We start from the raw sequence: 17,500 nt of genomic DNA on the forward strand, positions 1-17,500 counted from the left end.
GCAACAAATATTGAGAATGATTTCATGGTAGGCGAACCTTTTACACAATGAAGACAGTATTAAAAACAAAAAAATAATCAATGTATGAGTTATCGTATTTGTAGTTTCAGTTGCAACCCCCCCCCCCCCCCCCCCCACCTCCCTCCTGTGTTTTATGTCCGAATTCAGGCATGGTGTTATTTCTTCCGATTTTTATTGCTAAATTGGGGCCGCGATAGCTCAGTCGATAGAGCACTCGCTTCACACGCAAAGGGGCCGTAATCGACCCCGGGTGCAGACGAGATTTTTTCTGACCCCTTGTCCACACAAGGGTGGATCGTTTAGATCTGGGTGATCTTTGCGATAGACTAGCATCCTATCCAAAGGATAGCAAGCAGTTGCTATTGTCCGTTTCACGCTATAGAAACCGGAATGAACTCAAGCTCCATATGCCTTTTGGCCATGAAGGACTACTTTAATTGATAGATATGTATTAATATTTTTTAAAAAAAAGGTCATTAGGTTCAGGCTATTTCTGACTGGCATCGCCCACAGTTTATAATTTCATTTCTGGAAAGATGGAAATAAAGTAAAATAAAGTGTTGCAGTGCAAGAAGAAAAAGTGGTCTCCCTTAGAATGAACAAGAGACCGATTTCTGAGGTGTGGAACGGAGACTACCGTATCTTTGCTTCGGTCTCATGAACAGGGCGCTGGTTGGTCTATTGCTGGTCCTCTTCTGACAGATCTAATATTGTGCCAGCGACCCAATCAGTGCTGGACGTAGAGGAAGGCCAGACAATTAAAATCCAATGCAATGTGGGGTTGAAACCTAACCGCTGAGTTAAAACGAATAAAGGTGTGCAGTTGACGGGTTGTGGGGTAGGAGGGGAGGAAGTCATTTTCGTTTGTTTTATCAAAGGCGACAAAACAATCTAAGAAAATCCATTCTTTGTCATAGTTATAAGACGTGCAGGGTATTTGCAAATAATTCTCATGCTTTGAAAATTCTAATTGATTTTAAAACGTAATTTTTCACATTGACTTTCCTTGCCCTGGAGCGATAAAAGTGTGAAATGTTGAGAGAAAATGAAATGTCATTGCATTGTTTTTCTTCAATAATTAATTCTATAATCGAATGCATAATATATATGTTGACATCACCAATGTCTCAACTCTGAACCAATACATGAAGACATGAATGAATGACCACAGTTGGACGTACTCTGAGAAAACACGAGTCTTTTTCATTTTGGCCTGAAAATAGTTTTAAATTTAAATATCGATTGAGGAAATGGCCTTCAATTCGTCAAAGTCTAAAATATGACACTTCTTTGAAGTGAAGTGTCGTTTAAATCGACCGATATTTAAAGAAAATGCGTTCTGGACAAAATGAGGAAAAAAAAAAAAACGTGTTTCGTTAGAGGACGGCAGAGTTCACAGGATGCGCATCTTTTGTGCGAAAGTGAATGGAAAAACAACTTAGTAAGTCTTAACTGTGTGGAATCATCGATAGATCTACGAGTAAGTTACATTCAATCGTTAGATAACAATAACAGATGTGGATGATGCAGTGGCAGACAGAGCTGAAGGAAAACTACGAGAGAATAAACATCATCTAAAACATTATTCAGCCTTCCTCGACGTAACGACTTGTTGGGGGGTAATCAGGAGGTCTAAGGTTCAATCCCCCGACGAATGGGGCAGAAATTTTTAAAGCTGAATTTCCCCTTTTTTCTTTCTACTTTGTTTGGTACTGTGTGACCAACACCTGGAGAGATTTCTATCTGGCAGCAATGCCAGCTCACAATCGAATATTTTTTTCATTTTCATTTAAATCAAACAGATTACGTTAACCCGAAAGCCATAAAAATGATCAGCTGTAGGTACCAACAAAATCCTTTACATTCAGAATTAGTCTAAATGGGAACACGCGTGGGATTATTTAATAGTTAGCTCTGGTTTTGTTTTGTAATGATGACGTGCCAGTAAACAGAATTGTGAATTATTAATTAATCTTGTTTGTTTGTTTTTAAGGGTTTTACGGCGCTTGCAACACATTAAGGTCATATCAGCGCCAGTAAAAGGAAGAAAATGGGATAGTAAAACGTTCTAGAATTACAATAAAGCATCCAAGAAAAGGGAAGACAAAGGGGAATTGGTTCAAATATGAAACAGGTGTAGATTCCAAAAGCACTCCATCAAAGTACTTGGTTTGAGATCACTAAAAGTCTCATCCAGACACAAGCACAGGTCCCCGCTAAGAGGAACACACTCAAATGTTTTACAAATCATATATAATATAAAGAAAGCATAATACAGTGCATAACAGAGAGATGATAAACAAGGAAAAAAATATCATCTCCCAAAACTAACTATACATTCGACTGTTTCCCTCTCAGCCAGGGCATCTGGCCAAGACCAGGACAAAACCAAGTAATCTCATTCCAAGACAAAGACAGAAAGCATGTTGGAAAACAGATATAAGGGGATAGAAGACACAGTATGTACCCCCCTGCCCACTATGGGAGGTCAGGAACTGGGGATATTCTGTGACCCACTGTATGTATCCGGCATTCAGACAACCAAAAACTTTCTGTCAAGTTTTGATAATGACATATTCTTTCTTGTACTTAACCCCCCGCCAAACCCCCCCCCCCCCCAAAAAAAAAAAAAAAAAAAAAAAAAAAAAAAAACCAAAACAAAAACTACCAAGTAACAACAAATCAATCCAGTTAATTAAGCTTTCCGAATTCTTATGACATCTGAACGTGAAGTTCATTTTTTCATCACATTTCACCACGAGACAATAAAGAAATTGTGAGGCAAAGTGACGCAAAGAGAATTCCTAAATGAAGAATGAAATGGACACAATATGAACAGCATTGTGGTATCGATAAAATGGAGAACATCTGACACAGATCAACTTTCGTGGTGCATTTCATTCCGTGCATACAAGACCATCTAAATGCTACTCCGTGAGATTTGAGGGGAAAACCATTTACAAACCTGAGTTAGACTGTATTTGAGAATAAGGGTTGGGGGGTATTAATGCATTTACAGCTTGGCGATGAAAGACAGTTTGTTTGTATGTTTTGTATTTTAATGGAGAATCAATCATAGGTCAACATACATATTACTTTATCCAAAATTATTTCGTCTGTCTAAGGACAAAAATAGTCTGTTCTTGGACAAAAGAAAATATGATTGATAATGTCTTAGTGGTTTATGCCTTGTCTTCCGAGAAAGAACGACCGAAAGGGGAAAGGTCAGTCCACAATTGGGTAAATAGCAAAGGCATCGCTAAATCACGACGAATCGACTCTTAAAGTTTTCTTAAAATCCATGTAAAATGTGACCCTTCGCCTCAAAACGGTATTAAGTCGGGTTGGTTAAGATGTTGAACATTGAATTTAAAGCCAGAAATATCAGACTTGTGTTGAGTTTGTATATTTTATTGAGGAGAATCGATACCATATTTTAGGGTGTTAATGCCAACAATTTATATTTTTGACCAGTTTAACATTTAATTCGGCTTCTAGGCTTATGGTTCTTTCCGAAATAATACCGTTTTTAGACAATGGGTCACAAATGTTGAGAAGTTTCCATTGGATGACAGTTAAGGATCACCTTTATCTTAACGAGAGACAACTGTTTCCTGTCTGCAAAATCCGTGCAAAAATATTCTAGAGTACCCGAAAAATGCTCTGATTGTTTTGATAAAGTCAAAACGAGGAAGACAAAATCTAACGTCCCATTGTAAAGAGGTCAAACGAGGTATAATTTCACAATATATAATATAATAGTTATAGTATCGATAATGATGACGATGTACACAATAACAACACATAATATCAGAGGCATCATATTCTGGATTTTCATTTGATTGACATGCAGTCATGACTTGAACAAAACGTCAGGTTTTACCACAGCCAAGATTTAAAGCTTCTTTCTAATCACAAGCGTTTAAACATAATGTGAAATTTTAGTATTCATTTATTGGCTAGCGGCAATCATCTTCTTCTGACGTGTTCAAATTCGAATAAACAAAAGTCACACAATATATGTACAGATAAATCCATTGGTATTCTAAAGCATTCATTTATTACATGTGAAATGGAGGGCGACACAGTTGCGAAGCACAGATCAAGTAGAGAATGTCAGTAATTAATTTGGAAAATAGTCTTACCGAGCAACAACTGTATATTGGTGACTTGCATTATAATTTACCTGGCTTCTTTCACAAGCTCCTGGCCAACGACTTTTCCGAAGTTATCTTCTATGAAGATATCTGACTAATAATCAAACAATGTCCACTTTAAGTCACGCAACAGTTGCCAGATTGCAAGATTTATTCCATTTCTTTCTGTCCAACATCAAAATACACATTCAACATGTATGACTCCTTCCCCCCTCCCCCTTAACCCGATACACTTAGCATGATATATGTCTGTTCTATTTTTAGATACACAGGAATAACTATATTATTTATCACAGGTGCTTTGTAAAGAGAGCTAAAATAATGTATATACCCATAATTTCACAGTTTGATATAAAAGTAGAAGACCAATAGTTCTAAAAGTTGAAGTGATGGGTCAAAAATATTTGAAATGAAGCACCCGGGATTAAACCTCATCACAATACACTAAGGCGGATAAAATTGGAAGTTTTTATTAACAGAAAGAAAAGACTCATACAATTTTACATTTTATCAAATAACAGTTTAGGCTAAAACACAAAAGTTACAAAATACTTCCTCACAGTTTTTCTATCTAGACGTTTGTAAAAAAATTGTTTGTTTTGTGTTTTGAAAGTGAACGGCGTATGCTTAAACAGTGGCAAGTTTTGCAGTTGTTATTATCAATATAGGTATTTTATTTTTCTTTTTTTTTTCGTCTGTAGATTTAAAAATATTATATTCTGTCTTGCCCATTGATTAAGCTTTTGAATTCTCTATAGTTTAAAAAAATGTTTACAGCCTTCTATCAGTTTCAAGTATACATTCTCACAGGATGAACGAATTGTTAAGTAAAACTTGCAAGAAATAACTAGAACTGATTATCTATGTACAAAAGCACCCAACGATGGATTTGATCATCAAATAAGAGTAATGAGTACAAGCAATTTATAAAAAAGAGTCCCAGGAACGCTTAAGTCATATCAGTGCAATTAGAAAAGATGATGGAATAATGGGAAAACTGCTCCTCTGCGTCTACAGCTACAGACACTGAAGGAAATGCAAGATGGACAATGACATTTTACTAAACAAATATTAATAACAATTATCCAGCAATGGAAATATGATTTACAAAAGAGGAAAAAAGGTCCTCTACAACAAAGATAAACATCCGTCTGAATGTCTCAATCTCAGCAAGAGACCACAGACAAGGCCCTGGTCAAGCCAGAGGGTCTAATTCCAGAACAGGGACATGGAGCAAAATGTTACATAGGAAAGAACAAAGGGGGGGGGGGGAGGATATGGAACTCCAAGTCCTTGGCCGGAACTATACCAAACGCTAGTTCTTAGTTACAGGTTAGAACAACAATTCAACAACACAGAAATACTCAACATTGCAAGACTGGTAAGTCAATCAATGAAATATTATGTAATACATAAACTCTGAGACGCGACGATGTCATTTCGCTGCACTTAGAACGAGAATTTTTAAAAATAGCGAGCTAGTGAAGTTGTCATAATATAACAGTAACAATAAACTGAAATAGGGCATTTGAGGAAAAGAAAAATATGCATTTAAAATAAAATGTGTAAATACAAAAAACATAACAGAATAAAAAAATACAAAACAACAAAACAAACTACAACAAAAAATTATACAAGAGACGCGCGCACACACACACGCACATACACAGACACACACACGCACAAACACAGACACACACACACATATATATACACACTCATACACAAACATACGATGAGTAGACGATGAGCATAAACTATTTGAATGAGATTGTGGATACGTCTGATTCAGACAACGATACACTCAACTTTGGTCTCTGTAAATAACAATAACAGTTTGGAAGGTCAGACCGACTTGTTCATCATTTGCGTCACCAAAACATTTCCAAGCAAAAGAACAAATTCCGTGACGGACATAGAGAAAAAAAAGTAACATAAAATAAGCGACAATCAGCAAAAAAAAAAATCTAATTGGGACATTTTGATTGAAAGGAAAATAGATTTGTTCATCTTTGGACAAATCAGAGTAATTTATATTAATTTGATAACATTGTATAACGTTCATCATATTTCACTCACAAAAGTCATGTAGCCTATCGCACGCTCCAGATTCTCGCATTCATTTGTAACTTGCAACTCACATCCTCTCAACCACATTTCTTTCTATTCGGCAGCATAATATTATATAAATAACTAGACACTTTCAGTCAAATCGCTTCCACTTCCAATCACAATTATAAGACTCTCTCTCTCTCTCTCTCTCTCTCTCTCTCTCTCTCTCTCTCTCTCTCTCTCTTAATTTATTTATTCATTTTCCCCCCTTTTACTCTTCTCTCCTTTTACCTCGCATCACTCAGTGTTGAATCCCTATGGCTTTCAACGTCAAACTCACGTCATGGCAAACAATGGATATCATGGTCTTGAATCAATTCAACATACACCACAGTATAACAAGAATAAATATTGAGGATTTTCTCATCACTTCTTTAATTTATAATTCAATAATTTGAAGTTTTTCGAGACCGTCTTTCAACGAAGAATGAATCTGAAATAGATTTCAATAGTTAGTTTATAAATACTATTCTAAAATCATGAAGAAAAAAAAGATTTGATATCCTTTAATAAACCGGAATTTATATGAAAATATTGTACATTCCTCAACTTAAGAAAATTCTTCTCCAAAATATCGCTAGCAAAATCAATAAAGACAGTTGGAGTAGTAATGGAACTGCTGATATGTGATGAGTGCCCAACGCAGAATTTCCATCGCTGTCTTCCCGAATCAATCGCCCTCTTGAAGGAGTCCGGGACTCTTGCTTTTTAAGTTTGGTGGATGTTCCTTGGAATTCCTCTTTGTTATCAACCATGTAGCTGTTGTCTTTATTTACATTTCCGCTCTTCTCACTTACAGACTTATCACCGTCTTTCTGGAGGAGGATTTCATGTTTGTTTTGGGAGTTCGACGCGGGTTGAGTTTTGGGTTCTTCGTCTTTGTTGTCTTCTTTCTTCATCACTTTTGCTGGTGGTGTTGGTGTAGTCGTTGGTTTTGTTTTAGGTGGCGGCGACGATTTTGAAGTTGTCGTAGTTGAAGTTGTTGTTGGAGTTGGAGTTATAGTTGTTGTAGTAGTAGTGGGTGTTGTAGTTGTTGGCGTAGTTGTAGTTGTGCTGGTGGATGTAGTTGTTGGCGTGGTTGTAGTTGTGGTGGTGAGTTTAGTTGTAGTTGTGGGTGTTGTTGTCGTAGTCGTAGTTGGTGTAGTAGTAGTTGTGGTCGGGGTAGTTGTAGTCGTTGATGTGGTACTAGTTGTTGTAGTAGATGTTGTGGTAGTTGTTTCAGTAGTACTTAACACAGTAGGTTGTGTGACTTTATTCCGCAATCTGTCCTGCCAAGTGGTCACGTGTTCTTTATCACTATCATCGACATCCTCGCCCCCTTGTCCATTCTTTCTATGATAAGCTTTGTACTTTTCCAACTCGGCATTAAGTTGTTCCAGCAGACTTAACGGTTTGAAAGATTTACCTCTCTCAAAATCGTAGACAAGTCCGTCGCTAAGTGTAATCTGCACCTTGTCGAAAGCACCGCCTTCATCTGTTGTTGTGTACAAGAAATCAATCGGTTTCGCAGCTGATCCCCACTCTGACGTCATCTCCAAGGCACCTTTCGTGTGCAACATCAAGATGGAAGCCAGTTCTCCTGGGAGAAGTTCTCCTTCGAGATTCCTACCAAGCTTCATATTAACAATTCCAGCCTTATTGGACTTCACTTCCAGATTTCCAACCAAATTATTTCCGTACTGCCCAACGTAGTTGTCTGTATTCATCAAATATTTCACCAAACGAGTTTCAGCCGGAGCAGAATTTTTGTCTCCGTCGTAGTCGTATTCGTAGCTGTCGTATTCCTCGTCGTTGCTGTAATCGTCGTCCTGACAACAGCAAGCAATACTGCTGCTGACCCAGGGCTCCTGACGAAGCAGCACGTCAGAAGCGTGAAATAGGATTCCGTCCATAGCTCGTAAGGCTGTCTCTGAATCGGGTCCGTTGATGGACAGAAAAACGCCACTGTTGAATTCGGGGAAGAGCCAGACTTGTGAGCTGTAACTGTAAAGTTGTCCGGAGTATTTGTATCGCTGGAATCCTGTGGATGATTGAAAAAGATGACAATATTATTGTGGTGAATTGGGAGACACTGGCAGGGAATGAATGGTGAGTCACGAGTATTTTTCCTAAGGGAATGATCAAACTGTTTATAACTACTGGTTGCCATTGATAAAAGATACTTACTATAAAACACATTTCAATATTCGCGTTTCGAGAAATTAAATCAACCATCATAAGTGGAAAAGTAAGATTACGAAATTTAAAGGAGACCCCCCCCCCCCCCAAAAAAAAAAAAACAACAACAAAACAAAACAAAACAAAAAAACAACAACAAAAGACCCAACAACAAAAGCACACAAATAAACAAAACAAAAGAAAAAAGTAACAATAAAAAATAAACAGACAACCAAACATTCATGACGATTTATACGTTGGTGAAATTACGGTGATATTGACAAAATAAATAAGATAAAATGACATACCTTTCTTAATCATAAAAACAACAACGATAATGAAAAAAGAAAATATTTTAAAAACTAGATCCAGAGATTAATAATTAATCAAAGAAATGAAATAAATGGATAATAAATAAACAAGCGATCTTGTAGTGTAGTGTATGAAATGGTTTTAAAATGGGTTCCATATGGTTTGTTGCAGGAATACATGAATCATTGGTGACCTTATAGAGCATGTTTAAATTGTAGACATGTAAATGTAATGAACAATATAAATACCCACAATTTATTTGATTTTCACTAGAATGTGCGGCTATGTGGTCTAGTGGTATGACACTCGCTTTCGGATCGGAAGGTCCTAGGTTCGAGCCTCGCGCTCGGCGCATAGTTGAGTCCTTGGAAAAGACTCTTCACTCACATTCTCTCACCGTACTCGGGTGTAAAATAAGTACCTGGTCGTTAACAGCGTTGTCTTTGTCCGAACAATTGTAATATCGCCTAACAGGCGGCGTGTCCCGTCCTACATGTTAAATGTTGCTGTTGACCAGGAACCCCTTGTAAAGCGCTTTGAGCACATTTAGTGGATATTGCTCTATATAAAGCTCAATTTCTTTTTTAGAATGGTGGTGGAAGGTGAGAAAAACTATTAAAGACTGTTAAATGAAGCGGAGGCGTTGTATAGAGCAATGTCCATTAATATGTACTCAAAGCGAAGTACAAGATGTGTCAAGCCAACGAATAAAGTTATTAAAATTTTCCACCAGAACCAACCCGTAACTGGCTAGGCTCCCATTCTACACCATCCTACAGTGATAAAATTCGAGTAAAGATCCTTCTCTAAAGTCTCAACTGTGCGCCGCCAACAGCCATTTAAGCAAAATTACAAAAGACACATCACCTTCCTGCCCCTTACGTCAACACCCCAATGAAACAGTAACACAGCACTTGCTTGAATGTCAACCTCTTGAAGACCTGAGATGCACATTCCTCCCACCAAATCCAAGCATCAGTAACACACTTTATAGTTACCTGGAACAACTACAAAAGACGTCTAACTTCTACGTCATGGCACAAGACCGAAGGGCTAGAGCTCAGGTGGTCACTGGTTCGGATAAGTAAGTTAGTAAGTAAGAACTCCAATTTAAAAAAAATAATTCGAAAAAAAAAATTACCTCTGTAGGAAGAAGTCAACCAGCCCATCCCGTACCCTTCGGCAGTCTGAGAATCATGTTTCATGTGCTCCGTTTTGAGGTTGGCAGGAACGGTAATCGACTTAGCGAAGGCGTCTCGCACTGACGAATCAATTCTTGAGTCACCTCCCTTATTCCTCAGACTCTTCAGTAGAGCTGACATCCATTTGTTCATGTCGTCGGCTGAAACCATCACAGAACCCACTGGGTCGGAAGGGTGAATGCTGGGAAACCATTAGAAAAGTGAGTGGAGCAGGCACTTATGTTGGTAACAACAAGAGATGAAGTGAGTAGGAAAGTGCCAGAAGACAATAGAGAATAAAAAATTTTCGCGGCGGTGATGGGGTTTGAACCCGCGACCTCATTGAAACGACAACTCCGCCTGGCCGTATGAGCTATCCACGGGATTCAAACCCCATCACCGCCGCGAAAATCTTTTTATTCTCTATTGTCTTCTGGCACTTTCCTACTCACGCATGTCTTGTTGAAACCATTAGAAGAATTTTGTTATCAATAATTCATTAGGATTATCATTTTAATATTTTAATGAGTTCGATTTAAAAAGCAAAACGCGGGCTTTTTTGTATTTGTGCAATACCCACTAAATAAACTCAAATAGTAGTGATGATGATGATGATGATGATGATGGTGAGGAAAACGACGACGACGATGATAATGATGATGATGAATGATGATGATGATGATGATGATGATGATGATGAAGATGATGATGAGGTTATCAATGAAGGTGACAATAATGATAATGGTTACATCTAAAGCCGTCTAATATACGTACTCAAACAAAGTCTTGTTGAGTGGAGAGAATGAAGGGTCAACGTCCCAGGAATGGAATTTATACGGCAGGGCGGTGTCTTCCTGCTTCAATGCACCGGGACTGAATGACGCCGAGGTCATTCCCAATTTGGAGAACACCTTCGTTTTCATCAGATCTTGCCACGAACTTCCGGTTTTCCGCTCCAATATGTGACTCACCACGGCGTAGAGGTGATTGCTGTAGTGGTAGGATTCCTTGAATTGGGGAGATGCTGGCAAGAATTTCAAACGTCTGAAACAGAAAAATATGTAACGTGTGTTTTAGTGTTTCATGCTTTTTCGAAATAAGAAACACATCAGTCTTAAGAATACTTTGGATTTATCTAAGAACGCTCGATGAAAACAAGGAGGAGGAAGAAGAAGAAGAAGAAGAAGAAGAAGAAGAAGAAGAAGAAGAAGAAGAAGAAGAAGAAGAAGAAGAAGAAGAAGAAGAAGAAGAAGAAGAAGAAGAGAGAAGAAAGAAGAAAAGAAGAAGAAAAGAAAGAAGAAGAAGAAGAAGAAGAAGAAGAAGAAGAAGAAGAGAAGAAGAAGAAGAAGAAGAGAAGAAGAGAAGAAGAAGAAGAAGAAGAAGAAGAAGAAAGGAAGAAGAAGAAGAAGAAGAAGAAGAGAAGAAGAAGAAGAAGAAAGAAGAAGAAGAAGAAGAAGAAGAAGAGAAAAGAAGAAGAAGAAGAAGAAGAAGAAGAAGAAGGAAGAAGAAGAAGAGAAGAAGAAAAGAAGAAGAGAAGAAGAGAAGAAGAAGAAGAAGAAGAAGAAGAAGAAGAAGAAGAAGAAGAAGAGAAGAAGAAAGAAGAAGAAGAAGAAGAGAAGAAGAAGAAGAAGAAGAAGAAGAAGAAGAAGAAAAGAAGAAGAAGAAAGAAGAGAGAAGAAGAGAAGAGAAAGAAGAAGAAGAAGAAGAAGAAGAAGAAGAAGAAGAGAAGAAGAAGAAGAAGAAGAAGAGGAAGAAGAGAAGAGAAGAAGAAGAAGAAGAGAGAAGAAGAAGAAGAAGAAGAAGAAGAAGAAGAAGAAGAAGAGAAGAAGAGAAGAAGAGAAGAAGAAGAAGAAGAAGAAGAAGAGAGAAGAGAGAAGAAGAAGAAGAAGAAGAAGAGAAGAAGAGAAGAAGAAGAAGAAGAAGAGAAGAGAAGAAGAAGAAGAAGAAGAAGAAAGAAGAAAGAAGAAGAAGAAGAAGAAGAAGAAGAAGAAAGAAGAAGAAGAAGAAGAAAGAAGAAGAGAGAAGAAGAAGAAGAAGAGAAGAAGAAGAAGAAGAAGAAGGAAGAAGAAGAAGAAGAAGAAGAAGAAGAAGAAGAAAGAAGAAGGAAGAAGAAGAAGAAGAAGAAAGAAGAAGAAGAAGAGAGAAGAAGAAGAAGAAGAAGAAAAGAAAAGAAGAAGAAGAAGAAGAAGGAAGAAGAAGAAGAAGAAAAGAAGAAGAAGAGAAGAGAAGAAAAGAAGAAGAAGAAGAAGAAGAGAAGAAGAAGAGAAGAAGAAGAAGAAGAAGAAGAGAAGAAGAAGAAGAAGAAGAAGAAAAAAAAAAGAGAAGAAGAAGAAAGAAGAAAAGAGAAGAAGAAGAAGAAGAAGAAGAAGAAGAAGAAGAAGAAGAAGAGAGAAGAAGAAGAAGAGAAGAGAAGAAGAGGAAGAGAGAAGAAGAAGAAGAAGAAGAAGAAGAAGAAGAAGAAGAGAGAAGAAAGAAGAAGAGAGAAGAAGAAGAAGAAGAAGAAAAGAAGAAAAGAAGAAGAAGAAAGAAAAGAAGAAGAAGAAGAAGAAGAAGAAGAAGAAGAAGAGAGAAGAAGAAGAAGAAGAAGAAGAAAAGAAGAAGAAGAAAGAAGAAGAAGAGAAGAAGAAGAAGAAGAGAAGAAGAGAAGAAAGGAAGAGAGAAGAAGAAGAAGAAGAAGAAGAAGAAGAAGAGAAGAAGAAGAAGAAGAAGAAGAAGAAGAAGAAAGAAGAAGAAGAAGAAGAAGAAGAAGAAGAAGAAGAGAGAGAAGAAAGAAAGAAGAAGAAGAGAAGAAAAAGAGAAGAGAAGAAAGAAGAAGAAGAAGAAGAAGAAGAGAGAAGAAGAGAAGAAGAAGAAGAAAGAAGAAGAGAAGAAGAAGAAGAAGAAGAAGAAGAAGAAAGAAGAAGAAGAGAAGAAGAAGAAGAAGAAGAAGAGAAGAAGAAGAAGAAGAAGAAGAAGAAGAGAAGAAGAAGAAGAAGAAGAAGAAGAAGAAGAAGAAGAAGAAGAAGAAGAAGAAGAAGAGAAGAGAGAAGAGAAGAGAAAGAAGAAGAGAGAAGAGAGAAAAAGAAGAAAAGAAGAAGAAGAAGAAGAAGAAGAAGAAGAAGAAGAAGAAGAAGAAGAAGAAGAAGAAGAAGAAGAAGAAGAAGAGCAATACAATTGATGATGATGATGACGACGACGACGATGATGATGATGATGATGATAATGAAAAGAATGATGATGAGAACAGTAGGTGTGTGTTGTGCAACTTGGAATCCGTGGAAATGCGCTGTATAAATGAACAGCAACAGCAACGATCAAAATCGGTGCCGTTCATTTTTCTTTCTATTAAATAAAAATCAAAACAACAAATAGCACAGTATCCATTAATTTATGTGCCCAAATCCCTTTACAAGAAGGTCCCAAGTCAACAGTAACACTGAATGTATTATTGCCAAGAAAGAAATGACACCTTGAATTGGCGATATTATTATAATGTTTTTTTTTCGACAGAGACAACCCCCCTATCTGGTGGCTCCTATATTTTAACTCTCTCCTTACCAACCATTTTCTGAGTTTTCCCCTAACACAAAAATAGAATTTTCTTACTCAAACTAAAAACCAGCAAGCACATTCTATACACAATATTATTCAGCAAAATGAGCTCTAGAATACAGTGTCAAGTATTTACAGCTATAACAACAAATTTTCTTTAAATGTGACCCCTCGTCTCAAAACGGTATTAAGTCGGGATGGACCAGATGCTAAAAAGTCAAATTATAGTATAACAGGTCAAAAATATGAAACGTTGTTATTTAGCACAGTAAAATACGATATTCCTTCTTCCTATAAAGAATATAAACTCAACTTAAGCATGATGTTTATGGTTATAATTTTCATTTTCAGCATCTTAATGACGAGGGGTCACAAATTTTATGATGTACAAACGAAATCAGAATGACAAAATTGTTGGTTGTATCGTAACGAATGTGACGATTTTCCTATGGTTGGTATGGAGAGGGTTACCCTGACAAAGGTGTGAAAAGAAATGGGAGTAATGAATGAATCTTTGTCAAGGACTTACCCTTGCGCCACCTTTTACAGAGGGATTCAAACCTTCGTTACATGACACAGAGCCGTATCTACACATCATCCTCATAAAAACAACGACAACAGTTTTTCAACCCTTAATAATAATAATAATAATAATAATAATAATAATAATAATAATAATACACATTTATATAGCGCTCATTCTCGTGTAAAACACAAGCTCTGGGCACTTTACAATATAAATATCAATTTTAAGTGAAAAAAAAAAAAAAAAAAAAAAAAAAAAAAAAAAAAAAAAAAAAACCCTTACCTTATCAATCCTTCCCGATCTATGTGAGGCGGAAGACCAACCATTGTAACCAAATCAGCGGCGCTTGTCCCGGATTTGCACATCAGCATTTGCTTCAAGGTCATATCTGACCAAAATTTGTCGAGCTCAACGTCCGAATACCCCAGTAGTCTACCCAGTGACTGATCCCACGTGATCGGCCGTCTGTGGAGACAAACAAAATAGCATAATAAACTAAGAGTGTAAGCAGGACGTCCAACAGACAACATGCGCTGTATGACATGGGGAAATTTGATCCCATTTGGCTCACTGATGTGAAGCGCATTGAGCATGGTGTCGTAAAATCATGAAAATGCACTGAAAACATATGCGTAGGTACTTTAAAAATGTAGTATACATGTTGTAAAGTAAAACCACTCTGGACAAAATGAAAAAAGGTACTTGGTACTTGAATCGCGGATTAGTTCTGAGTGTTCAAGTTTAACTCTCTCCGTACCCATCATTTTCAGTACTTTCCTAAAAATGGCAGGATTACCCAGTAGAAAAATGGATTTTTAAAACTCAGAAAACAACTTTATGTTCTTATTAATTAAACAAAGACCATTCTTCAAAGTTTGTGATGTACAAAATAAATCTGAATAAGAACAAATGTATATTGTGTCGTAACAATTGTGACGATTTTGTTGTAGATGGTAAGGAGAGGGTTAAGGAAAGTGGAGGGGGGGGGGGGGGGGGGGGGGGGGGGGGGGTTAGTGGAATGAGAGTGAGGCTGGAGGCAAAAATATTTGTATGTAAAGGCCGGGAAAAAAAGAATAACGAGAAAAAGATTGATTGAATGATAAAGGCTGCCGCAAATAAGCCTGACCGGGTCAGAGTTCATTGTGCTGCAGACAAGGTTCAGATGTGCTGGTGAAACGAGTGCATGTTGCAGACAAAATGCAGAAAAGTGAGTGGAGCAGGCACTTATGTTGGTAACAACAAGATATGAAGTGAGTAGAAAAGTGCCAGAAGACAATAGAGAATAAAAATTTTTCGCGGCGGTGGTGGGGTTTGAACCTGCGACCTTATTGGTACGACAACTCCGCCTGGCAGGTGAGAGCGTGGCTCTACCGTGTGAGCTATCCACGAACACAAAAATATTCGTTTCAAATTTTTATTCTCTATTGTCTTCTGGCACTTTTCTACTCACTTCATATCTTGTTGTTACCAACATAAGTGCCTGCTCCACTCACTTTTCTGAATTAAAAATTCACCCCATACACCGGAGCATACTCAATGTCTCAATCGTTTCTATGTTATATGTTTGTGTTGAGAATATTGGCTATTAAGCTTAACTGCTGGTCAAAATACTTCGCGATGGTGGTGGGCGAACGAATCAGCGGTCTCAGAAGTGGGTGAGAGAGGGATCTAGAAATGACTTGGGTTTGAAACGAATATTTTTGTGTTCGTGGATAGCTCACACGGTAGAGCCACGCTCTCACCTGCCAGGCGGAGTTGTCGTACCAATAAGGTCGCAGGTTCAAACCCCACCACCGCCGCGAAAAAAATTTTTTATTCTCTATTGTCTTCTGGCACTTTTCTACTCACTTCATATCTTGTTGTTACCAACATAAGTGCCTGCTCCACTCACTTTTCTGAATTAAAAATTCACCCCATACACCGGAGCATACTCAATGTCTCAATCGTTTCTATGTTATATGTTTGTGTTGAGAATATTGGCTATTAAGCTTAACTGCTGGTCAAAATACTTCGCGATGGTGGTGGGCGAACGAATCAGCGGTCTCAGAAGTGGGTGAGAGAGGGATCTAGAAATGACTTGGGTTTGAAACGAATATTTTTGTGTTCGTGGATAGCTCACACGGTAGAGCCACGCTCTCACCTGCCAGGCGGAGTTGTCGTACCAATAAGGTCGCAGGTTCAAACCCCACCACCGCCGCGAAAAATTTTTATTCTCTATTGTCTTCTGGCACTTTTCTACTCACTTCATATCTTGTTGTTACCAACATAAGTGCCTGCTCCACTCACTTTTCTGAATTAAAAATTCACCCCATACACCGGAGCATACTCAATGTCTCAATCGTTTCTATGTTATATGTTTGTGTTGAGAATATTGGCTATTAAGCTTAACTGCTGGTCAAAATACTTCGCGATGGTGGTGGGCGAACGAATCAGCGGTCTCAGAAGTGGGTGAGAGAGGGATCTAGAAATGACTTGGGTTTGAAACGAATATTTTTGTGTTCGTGGATAGCTCACACGGTAGAGCCACGCTCTCACCTGCCAGGCGGAGTTGTCGTACCAATAAGGTCACAGGTTCAAACCCCACCACCGCCGCGAAAAATTTTTATTCTCTATTGTCTTCTGGCACTTTTCTACTCACTTCATATCTTGTTGTTACCAACATAAGTGCCTGCTCCACTCACTTTTCTGAATTAAAAATTCACCCCATACACCGGAGCATACTCAATGTCTCAATCGTTTCTATGTTATATGTTTGTGTTGAGAATATTGGCTATTAAGCTTAACTGCTGGTCAAAATACTTCGCGATGGTGGTGGGCGAACGAATCAGCGGTCTCAGAAGTGGGTGAGAGAGGGATCTAGAAATGACTTGGGTTTGAAACGAATATTTTTGTGTTCGTGGATAGCTCACACGGTAGAGCCACGCTCTCACCTGCCAGGCGGAGTTGTCGTACCAATAAGGTCGCAGGTTCAAACCCCACCACCGCCGCGAAAAATTTTTATTCTCTATTGTCTTCTGGCACTTTTCTACTCACTTCATATCTTGTTGTTACCAACATAAGTGCCTGCTCCACTCACTTTTCTGAATTAAAAATTCACCCCATACACCGGAGCATACTCAATGTCTCAATCGTTTCTATGTTATATGTTTGTGTTGAGAATATTGGCTATTAAGCTTAACTGCTGGTCAAAATACTTCGCGATGGTGGTGGGCGAACGAATCAGCGGTCTCAGAAGTGGGTGAGAGAGGGATCTAGAAATGACTTGGGTTTGAAACGAATATTTTTGTGTTCGTGGATAGCTCACACGGTAGAGCCACGCTCTCACCTGCCAGGCGGAGTTGTCGTACCAATAAGGTCGCAGGTTCAAACCCCACCACCGCCGCGAAAAATTTTTTATTCTCTATTGTCTTCTGGCACTTTTCTACTCACTTCATATCTTGTTGTTACCAACATAAGTGCCTGCTCCACTCACTTTTCTGAATTAAAAATTCACCCCATACACC

General features: G+C 38.1%; 1 protein-coding gene across 1 annotated transcript in view; it reads right to left on the bottom strand.

Annotated features, from left to right (window-relative positions):
• Positions 1-6,463: 6,463 nt before the first annotated feature.
• LOC144971592 (uncharacterized) overlaps positions 6,464-17,500 on the bottom strand; it is a 156,792-nt gene continuing 145,755 nt past the window's right edge. Inside the window, exons 6-9 of the mRNA XM_078912659.1 lie at positions 14,280-14,462; positions 10,715-10,984; positions 9,901-10,142; positions 6,464-8,310 (exon numbers count right to left, since the gene is read on the bottom strand). Of these exons, the coding sequence (XP_078768785.1) occupies positions 6,836-8,310; positions 9,901-10,142; positions 10,715-10,984; positions 14,280-14,462 (2,170 nt within the window). The 3' untranslated portion in view covers positions 6,464-6,835. The remainder of the gene's footprint in view (positions 8,311-9,900; positions 10,143-10,714; positions 10,985-14,279; positions 14,463-17,500) is intronic.

This window comes from Berghia stephanieae, chromosome 4 (genome assembly GCF_034508935.2).
Source record: "Berghia stephanieae isolate SIO BIC M18660-M18661 chromosome 4, UCSD_Bste_1.3, whole genome shotgun sequence".
Taxonomy (NCBI): Eukaryota; Metazoa; Mollusca; class Gastropoda; order Nudibranchia; family Aeolidiidae; genus Berghia; species Berghia stephanieae.